The sequence below is a fragment of the Musca autumnalis genome, unplaced genomic scaffold (assembly GCF_047663935.1).
Source record: "Musca autumnalis isolate F117 unplaced genomic scaffold, ASM4766393v1 scaffold_5, whole genome shotgun sequence".
Lineage (NCBI taxonomy): Eukaryota > Metazoa > Arthropoda > Insecta > Diptera > Muscidae > Musca > Musca autumnalis.
The window spans coordinates 88391316-88419020 of record NW_027412088.1 but is presented as its reverse complement, the minus strand read 5'-3'; the positions used below and the strand labels follow the sequence as shown (position 1 = coordinate 88419020).

At 36.9% G+C, this 27705-nt stretch overlaps 2 protein-coding genes across 4 annotated transcripts in view; one reads left to right on the top strand and one right to left on the bottom strand.

The window, feature by feature from the left end:
- The window catches only part of LOC141405863 (dynein axonemal intermediate chain 1), a 50135-nt gene extending 40534 nt beyond the window's left edge, over positions 1 to 9601 (top strand). For all 3 annotated transcript variants that reach the window (XM_073990678.1, XM_073990680.1, XM_073990679.1), the window contains 2 exons: positions 8678 to 9318; positions 9388 to 9601. In XM_073990678.1, coding sequence (XP_073846779.1) covers positions 8678 to 9318; positions 9388 to 9571 — 825 coding nt within the window. In that variant the 3' untranslated portion in view covers positions 9572 to 9601. The remainder of the gene's footprint in view (positions 1 to 8677; positions 9319 to 9387) is intronic.
- A 6895-nt stretch (positions 9602 to 16496) lies between these two features.
- On the bottom strand, positions 16497 to 26235 carry LOC141405862 (ribitol 5-phosphate transferase FKRP). Its single transcript, XM_073990677.1, has 3 exons — positions 24942 to 26235; positions 24759 to 24875; positions 16497 to 18410 (listed from the first exon to the last, which is right to left on the bottom strand). Exons 1-3 carry the CDS (start codon positions 25701 to 25703, stop codon positions 17574 to 17576), a joined length of 1716 nt encoding a protein of 571 aa, XP_073846778.1. The 5' UTR covers positions 25704 to 26235; the 3' UTR covers positions 16497 to 17573.
- Positions 26236 to 27705: the final 1470 nt, after the last annotated feature.

The window sequence follows — 27705 nt, the reverse complement described above, 5'->3', positions numbered from 1 at the left end:
CTCCATAGAGTGAAGCAGGGAGTTCCCCAAGGTAGTGTAATATCTCCGGAGCAGTTTAACCTCTATCTCGCGAGGAATATGCAAACATCCGCTACTGTTACTCTGTTCACCACATGGAGGTCAGCAATGCGTTGAATGTCATGTTCGATGGTAGCAAAATACCGACCATGTGACCTAAGGATCGCCTTCGATAGCATGTTCATGTCGTCCGTGCATGCCACAGCTATCTGCGACAAGCAGAAATGTAGAAAAAAATGGCATCAAGTCCCTATCCGGCAGCTATAGGTAGGTTTGTGGTATGCTATGAGGCGTCAGTGTGGTCCAGTACAGCAACACAATGGCATGCTCTCGTTGCAGTATTTTGAATAGAAACGACCCGCCCAGGCATGTCAGGAGGGATCTTCATGATTCCTGAGTTGAATGTCATGGTCGATGGCAGCATAATTCCAATCACCAACTAACCAAACATTCTAGGGGTCAAATTCAACAGCAAGTTCACGTCGCCCACACATGCCACAGCTATCTGCGACAAGCTGAGATGTAGGTACTGGGGTACAGAAAACTTTTTGACCATATATAACGCGATAGGTCGGGCTGTGGTAAGCTATGCGGCGCCAAGGGTGGTCTACGAATATAATTGCAGCACAATGGGAAATTATTTAAACCTGCCTCCTCATGCCTTTGCCTACCTGAGAAGGCAAAAACTCTTCCAGTATAGCGACGCAATGATTTGCTACAGTATTTTGGATACCGACTCACCCAGGCATGTCAGCACGGATCTTCATGATTTAGAAAGAGAGGTCCAACTTTACAAGAGAGAATCCCTAGATCAGATATCAAGCAGGTTCGAATAGCATTCACACACATGCAGTCACATATGCCATATACAACTATCGTGTGAATGCGATCATCTATGCTCGGGATGGCGCAGTCGTCTAGATTCCTATAGGGCCAGGATTGATGACACTGTGCAAAACATCTGCCCAGCATGAGGCAAAGATCTGCACATCACACTGCAGCTTTTTAACTGCCCTGCCAAACCTACTCAACTAACCCCAGGAGCTTTATGGCTAAAACCCTTCGAGGCATCAACATTCCTAGAATTGGAGATAGATCCAGTGCCAGATTAAGTAGAAAAAAGTACGCAAATATGAGGTTACAACAGCGACTCTTCCAGTCCCTGATTGTCCCGAAACCCAAAATGATTCTCGCAGTTTCGCAAATTTTAGAAAAAAAACTTTTTGCTTAGAGAGTTTTAGAGATATCCTCAATTCTGCAGCTGACTGGATGCTGGTAGAATAAACGAAATAAGAACTAATTTGCCAACAGACACTCCAGAAATAACTTTGGAATGTGATAATCTCCAATTTACTAAAACAGGTGATCCCTTAGCAAGGGAACTGGCGCTCGAGATCAATAGGTTGGTAGACGAGCACAAGCCGATACAAGTGGCTAGAATAGCCGATACAAGTGGCTAGAATAGCCGATACAAGTGGAAATGAATTCCATAGACGAAATAAATAAATAAAAAATAAAATAACAAAAAAAAAAATACATAAAGAGCTGTTTGAACCAGGGTTTCGGAGTCGGAGTCTACGAGTCGGAATCGAGCAATTTTGCTGGAGTCGGAGTCTGAGTCGAAAAAAATAACTCGACTCCGACTTCTTGCAAAATTTTTTTCACGTTATAGAAATATAACATTAAATTTGGAACAAGAACTTTTTTAAAAATCATTATTTATTTTAAAAGGTATAAGAAAATATATATGCAAATTATACATTATACTAAGTTAAAGGACAATTCACAGGATATTTACTATCCTTTGAAGTGTAGTCTATTCATCCCTATTTTGTTGATCCAATTGATTCGTTACATTTTTGCAAACAAAATAAAGTTCTATGACAATCGAATTAAGATTGGACCTTTAACCTCTTTCGTCAGAAGTCTTACTGGTCTTCTCACAAAGGTCTATTCCTTGTCTTCTATTAAAGACATTGTGGTCTCTATGAGAAATCTTACTGAATACCCTGTGACACCAAATGGATGTCAAGATCTGGGGGAGGAAAATTCCTTTTCGGAATGAAAGGATCCCATAGCTGCAATTTCTGAGTCATGACATAATGATTTTTTTTATTAAACCCCATCAATCATTGAGAAATAGTTTTATATCTCTGTTTGGAGATATTGTTTCATCATTTTTAGATGACGTGTTTTCAGTTAAATGGAATGAGGAACCTTTCTGTCAAATATGCTGCTTTTCTAGCCCAGTTCCTTCCATGTCCTTTTTGTTCTTGAACTCAACAAGTAAAACAAAATGAAATTTTCTACAAAAATGTTCCACTGAAAATTATGTGTACGTTTCCCGTATCCAAGAAATCGATATTGTCACGTTTTCATTGTCCTTTATCAGTTTTACCCGTTACTTTCTCAAAAAACAGTATGTTTATGTATTTCTATATATGAAATTCAGATGGTTACGCTTCTGAATTAGGCCATCATAAATTCTTTGTTGGTCAACGACAGATTAGAGTTGTACAATCTAGTTCATTTGAAAGATCTAGTTTAATAGTTCAGCTCTTTTAACTGAACTAGTTCAGTAATCTAGTTCATAGTTCACTATCCAGTTCAATCATTCGGATCTGAATCGTTTAGAGTTGGGCAATATAGTTCCTGGAGCGGATCGATCTTTCTAGTTCCTTTTGCCAAAAGGAACTAGTTCCTTAATATAGTTCCATAGTTCCAAATAGTTCCGAGAGCGATATAGTTCTATGAATCTTTCTCTTTCATCGTTCTTTCGGTTTCCTTCGTTCCAAGACTGTTATAGTTCAATGCATCTTTCTCGTTCCTCGTTCTTTTTTTTCCTTCATTCCAAATAGTTCCGAGAGTGAAGTAGTTTAACGAATATTTCTCTTTCTTTTTGTTTTCATCTTTTGTTGGATTAATTGACATACAAATAAATAAATTGCAGCAATGTAACGAGGATGTGATTTACGTTTATTTAACAATGTGGCGCATCTGAATGATGAAGGAATCGAACGAGAAAGATCGAAGAGAGAAAATGAATTATATAAATGAAAGGAATTATATGCACGGCTGGAACTATATAAACGAAAGGAACTATATAATTGAAAGAGCCGGATATAGTTACAATAGTTCCTTGTCCGGAATAGTTCCTTGGAATTAGTTCGTTCCGGAACTACACAACTCTAGAATCATTCACCGGCTCTTAATCGTTCGTTTGATGAAAACGCATACATACATACACCAAATAGAAACAAACAATAGAATGATATAATTTAACTATTCCAGGGGCTGGATTCTTGTTCTATGAAAAGTTGAAATGAAAAATATTTTCTTTATAATTTTTTTCATTTGACAGTTTTTTCCTTTATAAAAGTTTTCATTTCACATTTTCATAGAAACAGAATTGAGCCCCAGAACAAAAATATTACATTTGCATAGCTTTATTCCATTCATAAAGAAGGATTAAGTTGGTGTAAATTTAAGAAAAAGCGTCCTTCATTTAAGTGGCTGGCAAAAAATCTTATGTGTGTGTGTAGAAATTGTCATTGCAATTGTGTGTATTTTTTTCTATCCAAAACAAGGCACATTCAATAGGTACATAATGGATTCGACATATTGGAATATGTTATGTCTCTATATTTTTGTAGAAATCTTCATTTTCGAACATCTATTCCATGAACCTTGATCCGAAACGTAAACAAACTCATCACATAACGAAGGTATCACTTACACAGACGACGGCGTCACTTCATGCATTTGTTAACGACATGTTGAACTAGATAGTGAATCGTTCGTTCGTTGATCGTACGGTCACCGACTCTGATTATAGTTCAGTGAACTATTGAACTATAATGAACTATATCGACTGATCTAGTTCATACGCTCTTTTCAATGGATCGTTCAATTGAACTAGTTCGTTCATGAACTATACAAGTCTACGACAGATTCATCCCGCTATAATTCAGAAGTCTGACAAACACCGAATCTTTCTACTAGGATTCATTATATACTCAATGAGTTCTTTAGATGTAGACTTTAAAATAACCGGATCTGTCTGCAAGGAACAGATATAATTCATGTGTATCCGAGTTTTCTACACAATCAGTAACATATGCGAAATTCATTGAAATACATAATCATAGAGTTTTCATGAAACAGATCGGGTAAAAGTGATAAAGGACAATGAAAACATGACAATATCGATTTCTTGTCCTAGTGGACCGACCCTACATACAATTTTCCTAGCAACATTTTTGTAGAATATTTTCATGGACGAAATCTCATCGTTTGCTAATTTTTCAGTTCCAGAAAACATCCATCTGCCTACGCGCTGAGTGGTGTACACAATATATCTCAAATATTTCAATAAAATTATCCACACCACACCAAAGTTCAAAATGTGAGCGCTGAATTTTAGTTTAAGGGATGATCCCTACTTATAAATTTCAGAAAAATGTAGAAAGTATAAGTAGCATAGAATATTTGGTCAAATTTTTAAGTCGATCGGAACAATATTGCCTCAGTATGAGCGTTGGATGGGAACAATTTATTTTATTGTGTATGCAGCATATAAACTGTGTTTTTCTCGAAATCGGCCGCAAAAAATATATGACAATTGATTTATTAGTTTTTCGAGATAGAATTGGCACTGCAAAATGCTTTAATAAAAACAAAGTTTTGTAGACGACCTCAAAACTTGTTAACATTTTTCTCTTTCAGATGAAGAAAACAAGTAAAAAAGTATCAGTCGGCTTTGCCGACAGAGATATACCCTCAGCCTGTTTATATTGAAACAATTTTTTTTCCCAAAATACGTATGTATTTAGGGGGTTTTAACACTTTTGGGCGTTTGAACCGACAAAAATGTTGATTAGGATTAAAGATCAAAAGTTTTGCGGAGGAGATACTAAAAGGAATGGATCGACAATGGAAGTGGATCTCCAGCCTCAACATATGGTGCCATAGGGGGTCTTTACACTCTTCGGGCTGTTTGCTCAAGAAGTATGCACTTGCTCCTAAAAAAAACTTTTACCATCGTAATTGAGGCAGCGAATGGAAGTTGTTTCAACGAAAATCGTTATTAGGTCTTAAAGTGAACTTATCCGGAATTTTGTGTGGGAGGTACCGGATGGAGTGGACAAAATAGTCCATATTTGAACCTGATCTATATCTGGTAGATATATTTGGATGTGTAAAGTATATACCAATTCGGCCACTCCTTTCAAGAGTTACCGTACGAACAATTTTTTCGAACATTTTTGAACTTTTGTGGGGGAGGTACTTGAAGGAGTGGACCGATATGGCTTATCTTCAAACTTAAACTATATTTGGACAAAATATTACTAAGGCCATATTTTGGACCGAATCGGCAGATCCGTTCGAGAGTTACCTTGCGCTCCAACCACCTCACACGGTGTCATAGGGTTTTTTTGCAATTTTTATGCTGTTTTCTCAGGAAGTATGGACTTGCCCCTGATGAAACTTGTACCGTCTTATGGACGGCAGTAAATACAAGTTGCTAAAGAAAAACCAACGCGATTCGAGAGATGGCCCTAAACTGAACTTTTCCGAAATTTTGTGTGGGAGGTACCCGAAGGAGTGGACCTATTGGGACTATATTGGAAACTCATATTACTCTGGTAGAAAGTTTACGCTGTACAAAGTATGGATCAAATCGGTCACTCCCTACAAGAGTTATCGTGCGCACAAACTTTCCGAACATTTTCGATCCTTTGTGGGGGAGGTACCGGAAGGAGTGGACCGATGTAGCTCATCTTCGAACTTAAACTAAGTTTGGGCAAAATATTACGAAGGCCAAAATTTGAACCGAATCGGTTCATCCTTTCGAGAGTTATCGTGCGCTCCAGCCAGCAGGACAGACAGACAGACGGACGGACATGGCTAGATCGACTCCAAATTGTCTGAAACACATTTCGTCCAAACATACTTGGGGTCTAAAACCATTATTTCGATGAGACACATTTTCATCGTATCAAAGTGTATATACCCTCCTTAGCCTAAAGGCTGAGGGTATAAAAAATCTGCCAAAAAGTTACGTAGTTTTTCTCGAAAAAAAAAAAAAAACATGAAAAATGCCTTTTATCGAGCTTTACAACTGGGGATCTCCTTTTAAGGCTAAGCACACTAAAATGTTGGCTTACATCCAGTTTGAAACTTGGTCGTGAATTGCTTAAAGTTTTTATTGCACGTAGTCCTTACGATTTGTATTGCCCCATCATTTTCACATATTTTGAAGGATTAAAGATTTTCTCACGCGGAAGAATTCCGTCCAGAATATACTCGTGCAAAAAAGTAAAACCGACAAAAACTTTCTAACTTTGCTATTTGTCAAGGTAAGATTCGGCAGAAACAGTATTGATGTGTTCGAATGTTTCGAACGAATGCCCTTTCTAATGAGTATGTAAGGAAAAACGAACAAACAAGTAAAAAAGTATCAGTCGGCTTTGCCGACAGAGATATACCCTCAGCCTGTGTATATTGAAACAATTTTTTCCAAAAAACGCATGTATTTAGGGAGTTTTAAAAATTTTGGGCGATTGAACTAACAAAAATGTTGATTAGGATTTAATATCAAAAGTTTTGCGGAGGAGATACTAAAAAGAATGGATCTCCAGCCACTACATATGGTACCATAGGGGTTTTTTAGTATGAACTTGCCCCTGAAACAACTTTTACCATCGCAATTGAGGCAGCAATGCAAGTTGCTTCAACAAAAATCAAAGTGATTCGAAAGCAGGTCTTAAACTGAACATGTATCCGAAATTTTGAGTGGGAGGTACCGGATGGAGTGGACAAATATAGTCCATATTTGAACCAGATCTATATCTGGTAGATATATTAGGATGTGTAAAGTATGGACCAATTCGGCCACTCTCTTCAAGAGTTATCGTACGCACAATTTTCCGAACATTTTTGAACTTTTGTGGGGGAGGTACCTGAAGGAGTGGACCGATTGAGTCCATATTAAAACCTGATCTAAGTCTGGTACACGCTCCACGATGGGCAAAGTATGGACCAAATCGGTTACACCCTTCAAGAGTTATCGTGCGTACAAATTTTCCGAACATTTTCGAACTTTTGTGGGGGAGGTACCGGAAGGAGTGGACCGATATAGCTCATCTTCGAACTTAAACTAAGTTTGGACAAAATATTACGAAAGCCAAAATTTGAACCGAATCGGTTCATCCGTTCGAGAGTTATCGTGCGCTCCAGCCAGCCAGACAGACAGACAGACGGACGGACATTGCTCAATCGACTCCAAATTGTCTGAAACACATTTCGTCCAAACATACTTGGGGTCTAAAACCATTATTTCGATGAGGCACATTTTGCCCGTATGAAAGTGTATATACCCTTCGACCCAAAAATTGGTAAACTGTTGTCAACGGTTACATCGCTTTCCATCCCTGGTAGGAGGAACGAGAAGACATCTGTCAAAGCAATTGCACAGGCCGGTTCTTCATGGTCATGTTTAAGCAGTTATTTGAACCTGGACTGAAGTATTTAACCAAGGTACTTAATTCTTCCTTACCCACCCACATAGATCCCGAAATCTGGGTGGTCTCGCTACTGAAAACTGAGGAAAATTAGGGACAATTTTACAAGTTGATACCTCGCCAGTAACCAAGACACTCGAGACCTTACTCCTCGCGACCCACAGACGCAGTTGCCGAATTGCCGATCATTAACACATGGCTTGCAGAAGTAGATAGTACACCGACTGTCGATGACATCATAACCACACATGTATAATAGCGTCAGGTTCAACTATAGATGATATATGCGGTAAACTAAATGACTACATCGCTAATTTTGTCAGCGAGTGAGGTAGCTCCTTCAATGTACAGGGCCACGGAGTTATAATTCCGACCACAAATGACCCCAAAAGTTTATGGGACACATTTGACAACCCTTTCTGAAATAAAGGTTGCTTCTATAGACCATTCCTGAAAGAAAGGGTGCTTCTATAGACGCTTTCTGAGAGAAAGGGTGCTTCTATAGAGAGAGGGTGCTTCTATAGACGCTTTCTCAGTGAAAGGGTGCTTCTATAGACCCTTTCTGAAAGAAATGGTGCTTCTATAGAGCCATTCTGAAAGAAATGGTGTTTCTATAGAGCCATTCTGAAAGAAAGGATGCTTCTGTAGAGCCTTTCTGAGAGAAACGATGCTTCTATAAACCACTTCAAAAAAAAGGGCGTTTCTCTAGACTATTTCTGAATGAAAAGGAGCTTCTATGGAGCCTTTCTGAAAGAAAGGATGCTTCTATAGTGCCTTTCTGAAAGAAAGGATGTTTCTATAGAGCTTTTCTGAAAGAAAGGATGCTTCTATAGACCATTCCTGAAAGAATGGGTGTTTCTCTAGGCCATTTCTGAAAGAAAAGGTGCTTTAATATACCAATTCTAAAAGAAAGGGTGCTTCTATGGGGCTTTTTTGAAGGAAAGGGTGCTTTAATAGACCCATTCTTCTATAGGCACCTTCTGAAAAAGCGTTCTGAAAGAAAGGGTTCTTCTATAGGCCCATTCTGAAGGAAAAAGAAGAATTTCATGGCTTTTTCTTATTCCATTAAAAAACTCAGCTGTCTTCTTTGAAAAATAATCTTTAAATTTTTTTATTAATTTTTGATTTATTTTCAGATTAAATGGGGACCAGATATGGCGGATGGTGAAATTAATTTCTATTCCGTATCGTCGGGAGGTCGTGTCTTCAATTGGGTTCTCATGCAAAATAAACTGATGGTAACAACAATAATAACCCTCTTCCTAGAGAATGGCATTGTTTCGGGACCCGACGGCACCGAATTGCGTTTACGTAGTTGTGGATCTTGTATGAAATTTCATCCCGAAGATCCGGAAATATTTCTAATCGGTACCGAAGAAGGTTGCATCTACAAATGTAGCATTGCCTATAGCTCTAAATATCTGATGACATATCGGGCCCACAATTTATCAGTTTATCGTATCGATTTTAATCGTTTCAATTCGAATATTTTCATTTCGTGTAGTGGCGATTGGCGTGTAAAGATTTGGGAAGATATGCGCCCAGAACCATTATTTATATTCGATTTGGGTTCAGCAGTGGGTGATGTTAAGTGGGCACCCTATTCGAGTACGGTATTTGCAGCGGTGACCAATGAAGGCAAGGTCTACGTTTTCGATTTGAATGTGAACAAGTACAAGGCAATATGTATCCAGGCTGTGGTGCCGAAGAGAAAGAATAAGCTGACCCGTTTGTCGTTTAATGAGAAGTTACCCTTTATTATTGTGGGAGATGATAAGTGAGTGCTAGGATTTTTAGTTAATTATAAAATTTGGATTTGAATTTTTGTTGTTATTTTTTTTTTCAGGGGCACTGTCACCTCTTTGAAGCTGTCACCCAATTTACGTCTGATGGTCAAACCACCTAAGAAACAACAAAACCTGGAACAATCTGTGTTGCAGGTACAAAAATTAGAAAAATTACTTTCTTTGGTGCGAGAACTACCTGAGGGAGAAATTATCAAAGACACCACCACAACTGTCCAAAGTTGAAAAATAAATTATATTGTTGTCATAAAGAAAGATTCGTTTTATTTGGTGTGGTTGCGTACGGGTTCAAAGGCAATTGTCGTTGGTTCTAACTAGCTTGGGTAAGGACACCTCGAGAGTCAAGTCGGATACAACAGGGTTCGGAAGCGATGGTTATCAATGCCTATGACACAGGAAACGCAAGGATTACGATCACCTCAAGAACTGGGATACGATGAACCCAAGCTTACAAACTCCTCAAGGGCTGGAACACGAGTAACCCTAGGATTACGAATACCTGAAGGACTGATATGAAAACAACCGCTGTTTTAATGCACTGAACGAAATTTTAGTACTTTTTAAAAGCAACTTACGCAACCTAACACCTCAATTTCCATGAACACAGTAATTCCAGCGAAAACGGGGCTTTTACATGCGAGTTCAGTTAAAAAAACGACTAATTCGTAAGATCCGTAAGATTGGAACATAACACTACAAGATTAAAATCGTAGATTCATTCGTTTTGGGATAAATATGCTAACATTAACAAAAATTTAGGTGTTCTATTCTACTGACGTGGAGTGTATGTGATAGGTTATTTACATAGCTGACTCACTACACTGACGCTCACACGTTTCACTGTTCCATTACTCCTAGGACGTTTGGTATTGAAAATGGGCTATATCGGTCCACGTTTTGATACAGCCCCCATAGAACGTATTTTGAAGTTCTTAGCCTCATTCTCAAACCAACATGTGTAAAATATTTCCTTATTATTTGTCCGAACTTACATTAGGCGAGTTTACTTGCGGCAATTGTCAGTTTGTGGGTGAGAAAAGGTGTTGAGAGGCAAATGGTTACCATATACCTCACCTCTCTCTCCATCAAACTGACAATTGCCGCAAGTAAACTCGCCTAATGTAAATTGGGACTTTCCTTTATATTTTATTTCATTTTACAGTTTTTTCCTTTATTAAAGTTTTCATTTCACATTTACATAGAAACAGAAGCACAGTACACAGCAACAATGGTTGGTGTTTCTGCTGGGGATAACGACGAGGAAGAGGGACTAAAGCTACAACAATCTACTTGATTGCAATTAATGTTATCGCTTGTATGGCTGTTAAATTCCTCAAACGCAAGTGCTGTGTGCTCAAAGGCAGCCATTCCCGACATATGGGTCTTATATTCATGGTGTCCGTATTACTTTGATATACATAGCTCCCTTAGAACGGTAGTGGCCGAATTTCGGTGTTTTAAAGGTCTTAGCCTCGTGGTAAGCGTATCACACTGAAATTGCTTAAATTTCGTACTTAGTCTTCGTTGGGAGCACCAAACTTTCCTGCTATAAATTTGTTGTCCACATAGAACGGTTGGAGATGCTTAGTGCTATCGGATGGAGAAGCTTAGTGCTATCTTAACCTAAAGGAAACTAATTTTTCCCTTTTACTTCATACAACTCGTGGTCGAGGGTGTAAAACGTTCGGGCCGACCGATTTTAATGTGTTTTTACGTGTTATACCCTCCACCATAATATGGAGGATATAATTAAATTTGTTATTCCGTTTGTAAAACATCGAAATATTCGTCGGAGACCCTATAAGGTATACATCAAGGTGAATTTAACAAGGTGATCCAATAGTTGACGTTAGGTTGTAGTCTTCATTTGCTGTCAAATTTTTTTTTGCGCGAAATATCCACAAAAGTTAGAAGAAAACGTTAAAATATTATTCGCGAAGCTTAAACAAAGATGTTGTACACAAATATTTTTTATAGATGCGAAATATTTGTTATTTATTTTTGATTAAAAATATGTTTTGACAGCAAATGAAGACATATGTATGTAGGTTGCTATTAATTGGTTTGTCTTTTTACGTACTGAACTTTACTGAACATTTTTTCTTCAGTAAAGTTTTGACAATTGTATAATTGAAATGTTGCTAAACATTACTGAAGAAACAATGTTCAGTAAAGTTCAGTACGTAAAAGGACAAACCTATTGTATCACCTTCTTTCTTACACCATGGTATACATATTCTTGATCAGCATAAAATTATAAGACGATATAACCATGTCCGTTCTTCTGTTGAAATCAAGATACAGCTCGCAATATTTAAGATAGAGCTTTGTAATTTTGTACAGATGTTTGGTATTGGAAATTGACTATTTCGTCCCACGTTTGTATCTAGCCCCCATAGAGCGTTACCTCCCAATTTTTGGTATAGAGAAGGTTGAGACATGACTATTCCATTGATATGGCTGAAAAGTGGTACTATGTCTTCTATGTGGGTATAGAACTTTCAACCACAAATTTGTGGGTATAGGTCTACATCTTCATATAGCCCCCATAGAACGGTGCCTCCCGATTTTCGGTATTTTTAAGGTAGTGACCTCAAAATCCAACCCAAATGGCTGAAAATTGGCATTTAGTCTCCGTAAGAACTTTCAACCAGAGCCGATTTTTGGTATTTTTAAGGGTTTAACCAAGATGACTGAAATTTGCTACTTCGTCTTCGCTAGGGTAAAAACATTATAATAGGTATAAAACATCCTTTGCAAATAATCAGACATTATAGGTCCACGGTTTGGTATAGCCCCCATATAAGGGCACCACCAGATTTTATTTTATGTATTCTTTCTCATGATAGAATCTCTCAAATAAATCGCTTGCCGTTTAATTTTGCCACCATTTATAATTTAAATGCAAGCGTTTTATTTGAGAGATTCAATCATGAGAAAGAATATATTTATTGAGGCTTAGCGACAAATTATTTCCTAGTTTTAAGTGCATTTCTAAACAAAGCACTGAAACTTAATTTTTATACCCTACACCACTATGTGGTAAGGGGTATTATGTCTTTGTGCATTTGTATGTAACATACAAAAGGAAACGAAATAGACCCATAGTTCCTTTTGGGGATATACATATAATCACTTTCTGAGTCGATTTATACATGTCCGCCCGTCTGTCTGTCTGTCCATGTATTTTTGTTCGCAACGTACAGGACGCATTTTTTGTCCGATTCACCTGAAAATTGGGGACTACAACTTTTTTAGCCATAGGAAGAACGCTATTGATTTTGGTGAAAATCGGTTCAGATTTGGATATAGCTCCCATATATATTTTCGCCCGATTTCACGTATTTGCTGCACCAAACACGCTATATACGTCCATTTTTTATGAAATTTTGAATGTGTGACTGAATTCCGTTCAGATTTGGATATAGCTCCCATATATATTTTCCGCCGATTTCACGTATTTTCTGTACCAAACACGCTATATATTTCCGATTTCAATGAAAATTTTAATGTGTTACTGACTTCTGTCTAGAAATAAATGTGCCAAATTATATCGAAATCGGTTCAGATTTGGATATAGCTCCCATATATATGTTCGCCCGATTTCACGAATTTGCTGCAACAAAAATGCTATATACGTCCGATTTTGATGTAAATGGTGCGTAAATTTTCTATAAAAACCTATTTTTTGGCTTCAAAATTTACAACTGTGGCTCAGGTACCCTAGAACCCCGAGTGATTTTAGTTTTTTTAAGCGCCGGATCTAATAAACCCTTCCGCGTTCAAATCCATCCACTAAAACGGCGGTTATAGATACCTTGAAAGTAGGAAATTCTGCAAAATTATATTTTGATGATTGCGCGCATTGAACCGCGATTTTCTTTGGTTATTTTTACATAAATGGAATCCTTTATACACGATTATATTATTTTCTAAAACCGTGTGGCATAAATTACCGAGATTCTGGAGTAATATTCGTATTTCGTATAAAATAGAATTTGGTAGCACATCCGCGGTTCTTGACGAATTTGTTTAAAATTTGTTATAATGACGTATTTTTTATAGGCGGTCACTGAAATCGGATGCGCCTTATAATCTTATGTACATCGCGCTATTTTTACCCACATAAAGGTTTTTTGAACAGTAAGATGCAGCTGACGGCACACTTTGGCCGCTGAATGAAAAGTGGAAAAATCGCTACATATTGATAGAGATGCACTCGCTGTATCTGAAAAGCGCATGCGCCTTTAACGAATTCGCGAATTATACGTTTTTTAACTTTTATGTTTTTTCTTTGGTTGCAATTTCAATATTACTTTCTATTTCATAATCCTATTGTTTATCAAAGTAAGCAAATACACTTTCCTGTTTGTCATCGCATTTTCCTTGAAGAAGTTTCAGCGAAGTCGGTCAGTCCTTGCATCGAAATTTAGCGAAATAGTAGAATAACTCCCAAAAATGTTTTTTTCTATTTTTCGTATTAAACAAAAAAATATATTAATTATGGATTAATCGAGCTCATGCCCCGGCTGAGGTTTGAACCTGGGTCCTCTCCAACAAATAGACAATGTTGTCGAGGTCCTAGCGCTCTAGGCCACAGCCAATCTATCATCATAACTACTGAAAAAGTAGGCATTGCAATTCATAAAGGAAAACCCCCTTTGATTGTACGTGTGTATGTATTGAGAAATTGATTTCTAGAAAAGACACTAGGGTGACTTGATAAAGAAAAATACTTCATATCTACACATTTGTAAAAATGTTTGTATAAATAGAAGGTATCAAAATCAGCCTTTGTCTTCTAGCCATCAATTAACATTCAAAATACCCCTGACGAGCTTTGGCAACCACCAAGCGAAACGGTCCGTAGGGTAATTGGTTGAATGTGTGTTGTGGTATAACGCTAGAATCCATTTTTCAATACAAAAAACTCCTTAGGCCATGTTAGCTCGATTAATCCATAATTAATAAACTTTCATAAATAATTGGCCTTCGTCCTAAAAAGGTAATAATAAAAACAAAAAAATATATTTTTGAAATAATATTCCAACATTAAGTTTTCGTCTTTTGTTGTTGCTGTAATATGGCAGTTATAACTCCTATCGTTAAAATTTTGGTCTAATATTTTTCTACGCGTTGTCTAGAATCTGTACGTATTTTTAATTTATTTTTTCGAGTTTTATTTGGACTCTAAATTAGAATAAATTAAATTTACTCCAAGATTTTTTCAGTATTTCTTGATTTTCCGCGAAAATAAAAATACATTTAGTAAATATTTAGGCATCTACGGATAGATATTAAATGCTGTTAACGCTTTATATATACATTTTCTTATTACAGAAAAAATGGAATTTTTAAATATTTGTTCTTTATAAGGGAATAAAACCCCCCATAACTTTGGAGCGCAGCATCCAATTTTGTGAACGCGAACAGATTTGAAACCACGACTGTTTTCTTAATCTATGTTCCAAAAATTGCGGATGTGCTCGCAAAAAATTTTTTAACATTTCTTCCAATGGAATTGCAAAAGAAATTTGAAATTTACCATATACACTTTCATACGGGCAAAATGTGCCTCATAGAAACAATGGTTTTAGACCCCAAGTATGTTTGGACGAAATGTGTTTCAAACAATTTGGAGTTAATTTAGCCATGTCCGTCTGTCTGTCTGGCTGGAGCGCACGATAATTCTCGAACTGATTAACCGATTCGGTCCAAAAACTTGGCTGTCGTAATATTTTGTCAAAACTTAGTTTAAGTTCGAAGATGGGTTATATCGGTCCACTCCTTCCGGTACTTCCCCCACAAAAGTTCGAAAATAATCGGAAATTACGATAACTCTTGAAGGATCGATTTGGTTCATACTTTGCACATCGTGAAATTTCTGCCAGACTTAGATTATGTTCCAATATGGGCTCAATCGACCCACTCCTTCCGGTACCTCCCACACAAAATTTCGGAAAAGTTTAGTTTAGAGCCTGTTCTCGAATCGCTTTGATTTTTGTTGCAGCAACTTGTATTCACTGCCAGCCATATGACGGTACAAGTTTCATCAGGGGCATGTCCATACTTCCTGAGAAAATAACCTGAGAGGTACAGAAACCCCTATGACACCATGTGTAGTGGTTGGAGCGCAAGATAACACTCGAACGAATCTGCCGATTAGGTTCAAAATGTGGCCTTCGTAATATTTTGTGCAAACTTAGTTTAAGTTCAAAGATAAGCCATATAGATCCACTCCTTCAGGTACCTCCCCCACAAAAGTTCAAAAATGTTCGGAAAAATTGTGCGCACGATAACTCTTGATGGGAGTGACCGATTTGGTCCATACCTTACACATCCTAATATATCTACCACATATGGATCAGGTTCGAATATGGATTATATTTGTCCACTCCTTCGGGTACCTCCTACACAAAATGTTGGATAAATTCACTTTAAGAACTGCTCTCGAATCACTTTCATTTTTGTTGAAGCAACTTGCATTCGCTGCCTCAATTACGACAATAAAAGTTTTTTCAGGGGCAAGTCCAAGCTTTTTAAGAAAACAGCCCGAAAGTTGTAAAAAATCCCTATGGCACCATATGTAGTGGCTGGAGAGCTCTAACCGAATACTGCATTCTTCCACACTTGGATGTTGTAATATTTCTTCGAATATTAGATGAAAGGTGGTGCTTATAGGTCCACTCCTTCCCACAAAGGTTCGAAAATATTCGCTAAAATGGTACGCGCGATTTCTCATAGACGTAGCAACCGATTTGGTCCAAACTTTGGATTTCTAAATATTGTCGAAACTTAGTTTATGTTCAAATTTTGGGCCTGTCTGTCCAATCCTTGTGGTACCACCCACACAAATGTTCAACATTTTTGTGAGGTTAAGGGTCTGTTCGAGGAACCTTTGGGCATTTTTACCGAAGGTTTTCCTAGTGGTCCTGTTTACAGCGATATTATATTTTTCGTAGGCTAGTGTGATAAAAAAGCCCTATCTATCGATATGCCCGCAAATTTTTGAGCTTTAATCCTATCCACACTTTTGTCGGTTCATTTTTTGGAAAAAAGTATTTCAATACACACAGGCTGAGGGTATACCTCTGTCGGCAAAGCCGACTGATACTTTTTTACTTGTTAAATATAAAGAAAACTCAAGTGATTTACTTTTGAAGTGTTTTATTTGCTGTTGTTGTTTTTCTTTATTATTTATTCCACATAGGTAGGTTGGTAGGTAGTGTTATTTCTTTACAGATGATCAATCAATTAGGAATATGTATGTATGTTTGTAATAATGTATTTCATAATATATCTATATATTTAACTTTATAGGTAGGTGTAGGTGTAGATGTTTTAAACTCACTATAATATCTTAATGACAATATAAGGCTTAACTTTTTTCAAAAAACAGAGGCTTTGAGAATGAGGACCTAAGGGAAGGGATAAAATTTAAGAGGATAGTAATTTAATTACAATCAACAACTGAGCGTCAACTATTTATAAAATTAGATTCATATAAAAACTAATGGTTTGTTCCAGAATTGCAAGAATCTACTAATTTTTACTATTTTTTTTTCGATAACATAAAGAAAAAATGTTATCGTAGTAAAAAATAGTGGCTTCTTGCAGGTTCTGGAACAGAGCATGAACTAACACAATAGTCAGACACAGAAACATGTTTTTGCATCTGACCTCTGGTTAACCTAAGAGATACTTCATTGTCAAAATGACAGCGTTTTCGATGGGTAAAAAAATTTGAAATGTAAAATATAAAGGCAGTGTATTTTGTGGCACACATTGTAAATTTAAATTCTTCACAGGATATTTTAGCTGACCACCTGAAGGATTCCTTACACCAGAAAAAGGCTATGGTTACTGCAACTTTTTTATGCTTTCTGGCACAATAACATTTTTGCTGCAACCAAACATATTTCTATATGGTTACCATAACTATTATCTACAATATGCTTCTTATGGCCACGTAAAAAAAGAGAAATATTTTTCTGGTATTTAAAAAAATATATATAGTGCCAATTTCGTATCTAAAAACTAAATTTTACAACAAAAATATTAGTAATAGTAATCTAACTAAATCTAAATAAGCTTACTTGTTCTACACTAGGTTTGATAGGAGGATAGTTACATAGTTACTTTATGGTGTACTTAATTTCCTAAGTCTATTTAATAAACTCAACTCACAGTACTTCACTCCTCCTCTATCGGCATCTCCTCGCACTGCTTACGGAATATTCTTAAATTCTAAATAATCCCGCACATTATTGGGACACATAATATTTTTACCCAAAAATAGCACCGTTGACATCGGATGCAAAAAATCCGCTGAAAATGGTTTTGCCTTCCAGCCAAAGAATCCATTTGGTTTAACCACATTTCCGCTTATTTCGAAGGGCAAGAGATTTACACCAATTTGATTTATTTTCGAAAACTGCACCTTAAAGTAGTGACCATCCGTTGCCTTGATCCAATAGAAACCCTCATTATCAACATAGGGTTTATTTTGCGACTTCTTCAACGAATTCGAACGCTCCAAATCGTTGACATTAAAACTTATGTCAATGTCATAAGCATCCGGTGATAAACGATTCGTATCGATTGCGGTGCGCAATGCCTGATTGTCTAGCCAATATCGAATGCCGACATTTTCAAATTCCTCCAGGACATGATTAAAGGTACTCTTTAGCTTATCCAAACAACAGGGCGGTGTATGTTTACCCAGATAGACATAAAATGGACGTTGATTGTAGACAGTGCCCACACAGGATTTGGTGGTTCTTTCACAACCGATTAAATCGATGTCGGTAACTTGGGGTAGGGAGAAATTCGACGAAGAGAATTGCGTGTCCAAGACCAAATTATGTTGAGCATTATAGGAGGCGGAATCCTTGGAATCAGTTTTAATCGAAACTTTATGGGAACGCCGCACAATTCGTTTTATTTGTAATTTTTTATACATTTCTCGAAATTGGCGACGCCTAATATCGGTACGCCTTTGTTTGGTGTGATACGCTGCAAATAGCCGCCTGCCATCTTGAAATGATTGGGGAAATACAAATTTCTGAAAAAAAAAAACAACAATAGAGATGAATATGTTATATTTCAACGTTGCACAGTGCGAAATATGGGAAGTTTAGTGGAACTTTAAGGAATTTTGAATGTACATAAAATTAATTAAATTTTAATTGAATTCGTTAGCTAAGTACTCCACTGCAAATGACCCATACTCAGTTTGGCGATTTACTCCGCGATATGACTTAAAAATGCACTTAAAGTTGCACTTTTGTTTGATAATTTTTTTTTTCTAAGAAATATAATTTGTATTCAGTAAAAAAATAGCGTGGCGTGGACAAATGGTAAGTCAGTATGCCATGATTTATTTTTCTTAATATTTTACAAAACAATTATAATATTTTACTCTTTAAAAAAATGCAAAAACTCTTATTGTTTCCGTGCAATCCTAATCGAAAAGAAGTGCTTTTTTGAAGTCTTCAAAATTATTTTTTTTATTTTCCGTGGATATTTCAAAAGTGAGTCACGTACATTCACGTTTTAAGATATATATGATCTATAAGATTGGGGTCTCCTCTGTTCGCAGATCCATAAAACAGCTGCGGTAACGTGCGGTCTTCGGAGAAATTCAATTTTTTTAAATGACTTCGGAAATTTCATTTAATTGCATTTTCCAAAGTGGAAGGTAAACGCGGCGATTAACGCCGTTGTTGACTGTGTTTTGAAGAAGTGAACTCAATAATTTTTACAAATGATGATTTCTGTTAAATTAAGAATCCTCTCGCAATTTTTCATAGTTTTGACCTGTAAATATTGGTGATTTATATATAGTGCAACATTTTTGAATGCTGTGGTGCAAATACCAATAAACGTTAAAAATTGTAATGCAGTTCCAACCTGAACTCGATCTGAGAGATATTATTAATAAAATTAATGTTACAGACCTGCTAAATAGCCCAATAAACATTATAGATACAAATGAAAACAAAAAATTATTGACATTTTACTCTTTTATGGATGTGCAGGGTTGTGAGGCTTCACCCAGAAGTGGACCTATGTTGACAGCTTTTATGTGAGGAGGATTTTTATTCGCTAACATCTTAAAATTTACATTTGCATCAAAATCTGTTGCAATTTTTGTCTTCAACATTTAAAATACCTAATATGAGGGAGCCCGTCATATGGGGGCTATACCAAAAACGCGTACCTACGATGTTAATATTTTGCACAGAGGTTTTCTATCTACGAAGAACATAAAATGCCAAAATACAACCAAATACGTTGGAAAATGTGTCGGTAACATTTAAAATATGTTCCATCGATCGGTACCGTTCAATGGGGTCTATACCAAAACGCGAACCTATATTGAAAATATTTTGTACATAAGTTTTCTATCCGCTGAAAGCTCAATATACCAATTTGCAGCAAAATAGATTCAAAAATGAATGTAAAACGTGAAAAAGAGAGCCGCCGTTACATGAACGCTACGGGAAACCGCGGGCCTATGTGGCCCAATTTGAGCCCCACACTACCCACTAATATAAGAAACATTTTTGCAAAATTTTAGGAATCTACGCCCTTTACTTTAAAAGTTATTAGTAAAGTTCCGCTAAAGTGCTCATATTTCGCACTGTGCGTTGGGTAAAAAAATTTGCTTAAGAAAATAAAAAACTCGTGACTTCCGAAGAGTACGCTAAGCGTTTGTCATGAATGGACAAATATCCATCATAGTAAAAAACAAATTGCATTTGAAAGAGGTAAAGTTAGATGATACCGAAGCCGCTCCACAGCCGATATGTCTTATGAGCCTCTAGCAAAGGCGAAACATGTCACATAGTGGTGGTTGTGCGGGTTCATCTGTCATTAAGCTCGGCTCCAACGAGAAATTAATTAAAACAAGTAAAAAAGTATTAGTCGGATTTGCCGACAGAGATATACCCTCAGCATATGTGAATTGAAACTTTCACCTACGGACATATCGAATATACATATATAGGGTTTTTTCAGGATTTTTGGCCCTTTTTTTGACATTTGAACTTGCCGACACAAAATGCGAATTAGGATTAAAGTTCAAAAATGTTGCGAAGGACCAACATTTTGGAAGTTTATGTTAGCGAAAATTTGTTATTTAACATTACTAATTATTTATTTAACAATTTGTTATTTAACCTTGTTGTAGACTTATATAACTATTACTAGTACTATTATTACTGTTTTAACATTTTTATTGAAATAGAGTAAGACTTCTTGACCAATTTCCGCATTTTTAGAGCACTTTGCACAATAACACGGAGACCCCCTGTCAGAATACTTCAGAAGTAGGTTATAACTCCTATCTACAGTATATAAGTATCATTGAACTCAGTGATATCACTCGGTAAGGTCAACGTAGTTTAATGACCAAAAGAAAGGGAATACAGTCGAAAAACCTTAGAAATATTTTAAAATTTTAAAAAAATGTTTTTTGTTTACCATTATTTATTTCAGCATAGAGAACATAGCCAAAGCAGTTGTAGCGCTTTGGATATTATAACCCCAGGCCAAAATTGCGTTATATATGTCTATGGAGAGGTCAGGTCGTTTCCTTTGTTACGTACTTCAAAAAAGTAAAAAATATGGCTTCAATTTCGTACTCCAATTTTTTTTGAGGACTTTATGAAAAGAAGATGGAATTAGTTGAGAATTGACCTATGCAGTGGCAATTTGGGGACATCGTGGCGTCATCCACATGTTTTTTTGGTATTGAAAGTAGAATTCAGTTATAAAAGTGATGGAAACGTTCCTTCTTTTTTGTCCCTCTATCACGATGCGGTGTCAGTGATATTATGGTTTCCACGAGATCCTGTTAAAATAAAATTTCTAGCGACAAAACGTGGGTTTGTTAGTACACCAATTCTGGAGGCCAATCGTGGGAGTGTTTATTGGCAAATTCTGACTTCCAATCACGGTCATGTTTCTATTAGTATTCTGGATTCCAAACTGTATCTTTTAAATATACATATTCTGGCGACTAGACGTCAATTTGTTTATATAAAAGTTATGGCATCCAATCGTGTTTATTTTAACAAAGGAACTCTGGGTTGATATTTTTATTGACAAATGCTGGCGACCAAAGATTGGAATTTCATGCAGAAATTCGGGCGTCCAATCATTGTTATTTTCATAAAGAAACCAATTGTAGTTATTACCTCACATATATGGTGGATCCCAAACCTTGAAAAAAGAAATTTTTGTTCCTAATCGTAAATCGTATCATAAAGAATGTCTAAAATCCAATAGAGGTTGTGTGATAGAGAACTAATGCTGAGCAATAGTGAGTCTACCGTCATGAAATTCTGGCGCTCAATCGTGGGTTTCTTAATGCTCAGTTTTGTCGTTCAATCGTGCGTCTGGCAATACTTATTGTGACATTCAATCGTTGGTCTTCTATTAGAGAAATTCTGGTTAATCCTCGTGGATCCTTTGAATTGCTCAGGAGCAGGCACAACTCTGGCAACCTGTCTTGAATTCTTTTAAAATGAAATTCTGGCGCCCAATCCAAGGTCTAAACATTTCTTCTTTTAGCAAAAATCCATGTACACAATTTTGACCAATCTACATTTTTTATATCCTCAGCCATTAGGCTAATGAGGGAATTTATACACTTTCCTACGACCAGAATGTGGCTCATCGAAATAAAGGTTTTAGGCCCCAAGTACGTTTGGACGAAACCCGTTTCAGACAATTTGGAGTCAAGTTAGCGATGTCCGTCAGTCTGTCTGGATGGCTGTAAAGCCCGATAACTTTCAAACGGATCAACCCATTCTATCCAAAATTCGGCCCTCGTAATATTTTGTCCCAACTAAAATCAAGTTCGAAGATGGACTATATTGGTCCACTACTTTGGAAACCTTCCACAGAAAATGTCCAAAATTTTCAGAATAGTGCAGTTTAAGACCTGTAGTTGGATTCTCTAGGGCATTTTTTGCTTACCGACAAAAATCTATCAAATTAAAACGCAAAATTATGAACGAAAATTTCAAATAAGGGCCCCTATTACGACAGTACACAATTTTTCAGGTGCAAGTCACTACTTCCTCAGAAAATGGCCCGGCAGCTGTAAAAGAAACTCCTACAGGCACCATGTGCAGTGGCTTGTGCGTTGATCCAAACTTAGAATATCGTAATATTTCTGCGAGTCTTCGATAAAGTTCGAAGATTGTGCTTATCGGCCCAGTCCCTCCGGTACCTGCCTCACAAAAGTTCAAATATTTTCGTTATTTTTAAACGGAGTAAGTAAGTAAGTAAGTAAGTAAGATTTGTTCCAAACTTTGGGTTATTAATACTTTGTCCAAACATGGTTTAAGCTCGAAAATGGGCCGTATCGACGCGCTCCCTCACAAAGGCTCAACATTTTTATTTAAATGCAGTTTAAGCTCTGTTCGAGGATCCTTTGAAAATCGTTACCGAAGATACTCCTTGTGGTCCTGTCTGCAGCGATATTATGTTTTTCATGGGAAGTCTATCTTTCCTGACATAATGGTCCAACAGCTCTAAATTATACAGTGACCAACTGATACTGGTGAGCGCAATATACATACACTCCGGTTCATCTGAATAGAACCAACCAATATTTGTCTACAAACACCGTTATATCCGACGAAAGGAGAGGAATTGTAAATTATAATTTTTTTAGATGTGTATTGTATATAGTAGCCGATATTTTTAATACCTAAAATGTCAAAATATTAGCATTTTTTAATGGTTCACCAGGATAGAACCACCCTAAGAATTTACACAAATCCTTTGTCAGATGTGGTAAACTTTAACAAAAAACTATTTATAATTATAAATAAATGCCGTTAGTGTTGATTGCCAACAAATATTGTGCAAAAATTTGTATTAGGGTCTTGAAATTTGATGAAAATCCAGGCTTAGAGCTCCAAAAAATATTTTTATGAAGAAATCGGTAGAAACAATTTATAAAGACAAAATTTTATACTGAATTATGTTCAAATTTTTCTACACTACAATAAAATTACAAAAAAGTCACATTTGATAGGTTTATGAGTCCGAAACAGAGGAAATATGGTAAAGATAATTTAAAATTGTACCTTTCCAATCCAAAATTTGATATTTTATCTCAGGAAGGTGAATGCAAATCGATGGGTTCCACCCAGTTTCGTTAGCTGTGGACATCTACAGGTCCAAAAAATAAAGAAAATTCCACCGCCGAACGCTCCATCTTCGCAAAGTCCTTTACCGAAGATGGAAAAAGAAAAGTTTCTAGAAATATGCATCCATTGGAACTGATGCCCATCTTCGAACTGAAACAAAGTTTAGACAAAATATGACGAAGGCCAAATTTTGAACCAAATTGGTTAATTGGTTCGTGCTCTCCAACCTTTCGGGCTGTTCTCTCAATAAGTATAGACTTATCCCTGAAAAAACACTTTTACCGTCGTAATTGAGGAAGCGAATGCAAGTTGCAACATCAAAGCGATTCGAGAGCAGGTCTTAAAGTGAACTTATCCGAAGTTTTGTGTGGGAGGTACCCGCCAAATTTTAAACCAAATCGGATAATTCGTTCGAGAGTTATCGTGCTCTCCAGCCATGTGGGGTTTTTACACCTTTCGGGCTGTTTTCTCAAAAAGGTATGGACTTGTCCCTGTGGGAGGTACCCTAAGTAGTGGGCAGATATAGTCCAGCAGACTCAGATGGGGTTCCAATATGTACTCAATCGGTCCCTTCCTTCGAGTTCGAATATGGACTATATGGGTCCACTCCTTCGAGTACTTCCCACACAAAATTTGTGGAGTGTGCAGTTTAAGGCCTGCTCTCAAATCGTTTTGCTTCTTCTTGTAACAACTTGTATTCGCTTCCTCCTTTACCGACAGTACAGGTTTTTTTCGGGGAAAGTCAATACATCCGAAAAGTTTAAAACATCCCTATAGCAACATGTATAGTGGCACGATAAAACTCGAACGGATCAGCCGAATTTGGTCTTCGAATCTCTTTGGTTTTTGTTGTAACAACTTGTATTCCCTTTCCCCATTAAGACGTTACATGCTTTTTCACGGGCAAGTCCTTACTTCTTGAAATAATGGCCCAAAATAGCCTGCCCAGCACCAGCCGGCACCAGCTAAACTGGGTAGATTATAAGTTAATCCTCTAAGGGAGAAACCGACTTGGTCCAAGCGATGCATATGGTATTATATTGACGTCAGAGGTATTGTGTGTTACTTATTTTCCTTACTTCCGAGGCTGAGGGTATATCTCTGTCGGCCAAGCCGACTTATACTTTTTTAATTTTTTTTTAACTGCTTTAGTTTCAATATGCCTACTACCGAATCCGATCATGTTTTAGAAATCGGTGAACTTGAAATCTGTAGGCATTTCTTCATCCATTTCTACTTACCGTTACATTACTAAGCTTAGCTTGTATATAGAACATTTCTGGGAATGGTGCAGCTAGGGGTTCTGGCATTTCTTTGAGGACTCCAATATCCACCAACACAGCATGTTTTTGCAAAAACTTCAAAATAAACACAAAGTTGCAATTAAATTGAAAAGATTCTCTAAAAATCATCTACGGACTTACCAAATCACATTTATCACTTGTACTATTCACGGCCGTGTACTGTATAGTCCAATTTGGCAAATCCAAAGTGATTTGTATGCAGCCAACAAATGATTTCAGATTTCCAGCAAATGGTACAATAATTACCCTGCGCACCACTTCTTCTGGAGCTATCATGGATTTCGATTTTTGCCCAGTTTTAGCATCTTTAGCATCCCAGGTATTTGTGTTGATTTCCCGCAAAATCTTCTGCAAGAGATTTTTACTACTCAAACGTACACTGTCCGGCATAAAGAGAGCATATTTAGTGTGTATGGCGGAGAGAGGGTTAAGTTCCAGCACCGGCTTGGCAATATCAAATCCCAAATTAACAAAACGTACACTTGTCTCTTGATTACCGGCACTATTGTTACGTTGATATATCAACGGTGGATAGGGTATACCCTCCAAGTAGACCACAATCGGCATATTTGGTATAACATCAAGGATGCTATCAATCGAATCCTTTATATCATTTTCAAAGGTATAAAAGGTACGAAAGACAATGGTAATGGATTTGCGTATGTGCTTAAAGGCATTGCGGGCCTTTTCCTTGGGGGATTTCTCCACATGTGCTTGTGCGGGTTTTTTGAGCAAATCATACGTTTCCATGCTGGGTAGGGTGAGGGAGGCAGCAATATTTTTCCACAACGTCGATTTCCATGAATAATAGAAGAGTATCAGATTGGCAATGACGATTAGGACCACAATTAACTTGGCATGCCGCAAACGCATTATTTTCATGATGACCGACTGACTGGTAGGAGGAGGTGGTGGTTACACAAGATGAGCTGAAGGTGGTGTAATTTTATGTTCTTTGCAACAACTGTTTTTTTGTTTATCGGCTGATGGTGATTATTCAACTGCCAATAAAATAATTCCTCTATTCCTGTGGCTTTGGTTGAGCAACATTTTTGCAAGGCTATACTTGCAAGGATTCCATCTACTCTGTATGTTGAATGTCTAAGGTTAGTTCACTTATCACTACATTGTTATGTGCTTTTTATCACTCTGATTTTGTTGTTATTTGTGAGTTTTAACTAATATTTACTACACTAACACCTAAGGTCTCAATTCATTTTTTTGCTTAAATAGTTTATAGTTCAAGCTATATTATATATTTAGCCGGATTCTAAAGTTTCTTTTTTGCAATTTTTTCCTTTTCCGTTTTCTTCCGTTCTGCAGCGTTTTTTTTTTCACATTTTGACAGCTAAAGTCAATGCAAGGATAATAAATGTTATTGTGTTGTTGTATCTACCTATCATATGTTTGTTTTGACATTTCAGCATACGCACACATACACACACATGCAGGCAAAAAGCTTAAAAGGACATAACAATTGTCAAGATAGAAGCTTTCAGGACATAGGAAAGCTTTGAAAGCTTTATTATCAGCTTTTGAACCTTATCTGTGAAAATGTTTATCTGGTATGTTATGAAAAGCTTTGTCAACATTGTGGACTGTTATTTGAAAGATAAAAGTGGTTAAGTGTAGTAACTGATAAAAAACATCAAGTAAGAAAGTAACAGTTAAGGCCTGGGTACATAAGCTGCATCGCCTGCTTACCTTGCTTGCTTCTGATAAAAGAATAAAAAAGAAAAGGGTTACCTAGTTCGAAATTTGCTCGGCCTTCTTTATTCTTTTATTTTTATTATGTCGGAAATGAAGCAGAAAAGCAAGGCAACCAGGCGAGGTAGCTTATGTACCCAGACCTTTAGTTTTGCCATTCGAAATTTACACTTTGTAACAGTAGTGGATTGCCTAAATTGTACTATGGACAGTAATGTGATGATTTTTTTTTTTCAAAAATTATTTCCTGTTGCCCGAATGAATGAACTTTTGCGGAGATACCAATCATGGCTTGGAATACCTTTGAACGTATGGGGCTGTCGGAGGTTGCTTTATAATCGATAACAAGTAAAAAGGGGCGTTAAGTTCGACCAGGCCGAACTTGTTATTCCCTCCACCACGAGTTGTATTGAAGTAAAACTGAACAATTGGTTTCCTTTCCTTTATAAAGAAGACTAAATACTAAATTTCAGCAAGTGCGGTAAAACAATGCGGCTAACTTTCAAAATACCGAAATTCGGCAGGTACCGTTCCATGGGGGCTATATCAAATCGTCGATCTATACCTACAAATTTCTGGCGGAAAGTTTTTAGACATAAAGAATTTTCCGATATTTCGGTAAAAACTTCAAAATATCGAAAATCAAGAGGTACTCTTCTATGGAAGATATAGAAACCCGCGGACCTATACTGATAATTCTGGAATATTTTATTACCCCATGGAAGACTAAATAATACATTTCAGTCTTTTGGTGGGATATTGACGTCGCAATCTTCACAATTACGAAAATCAGGATGTATCGTTCTGCGGGGGCTATATCGAAAAGTGGACCTATACCGACGAATTTCTGTCGGAAAGGCATATAGCTACAACAAAGCCATTTTGGTGGGTTGCTGTGGCCACAACCTACAAAATACGGTACTTCCCGTTCTATGCGGGCTATGTGATAGTGTGGACCTATCAAGAAGACCAAATGCCAAATTTCAGCCATTTCGGTGGATTATTGTGGCCACAAGCTTCAAAATACGGAAAATCGGGAGGTACCGTTCTATGGGGGCTATATGAAGGAGTTCTGTACATCCCACAAAGACTTAGTACCAAATTTCAGCTATTTCGGTGTGATAATGAGGCTAAAACCCTCAAAATACCGAAAATCGGGTGGTACCGTTCTATATAT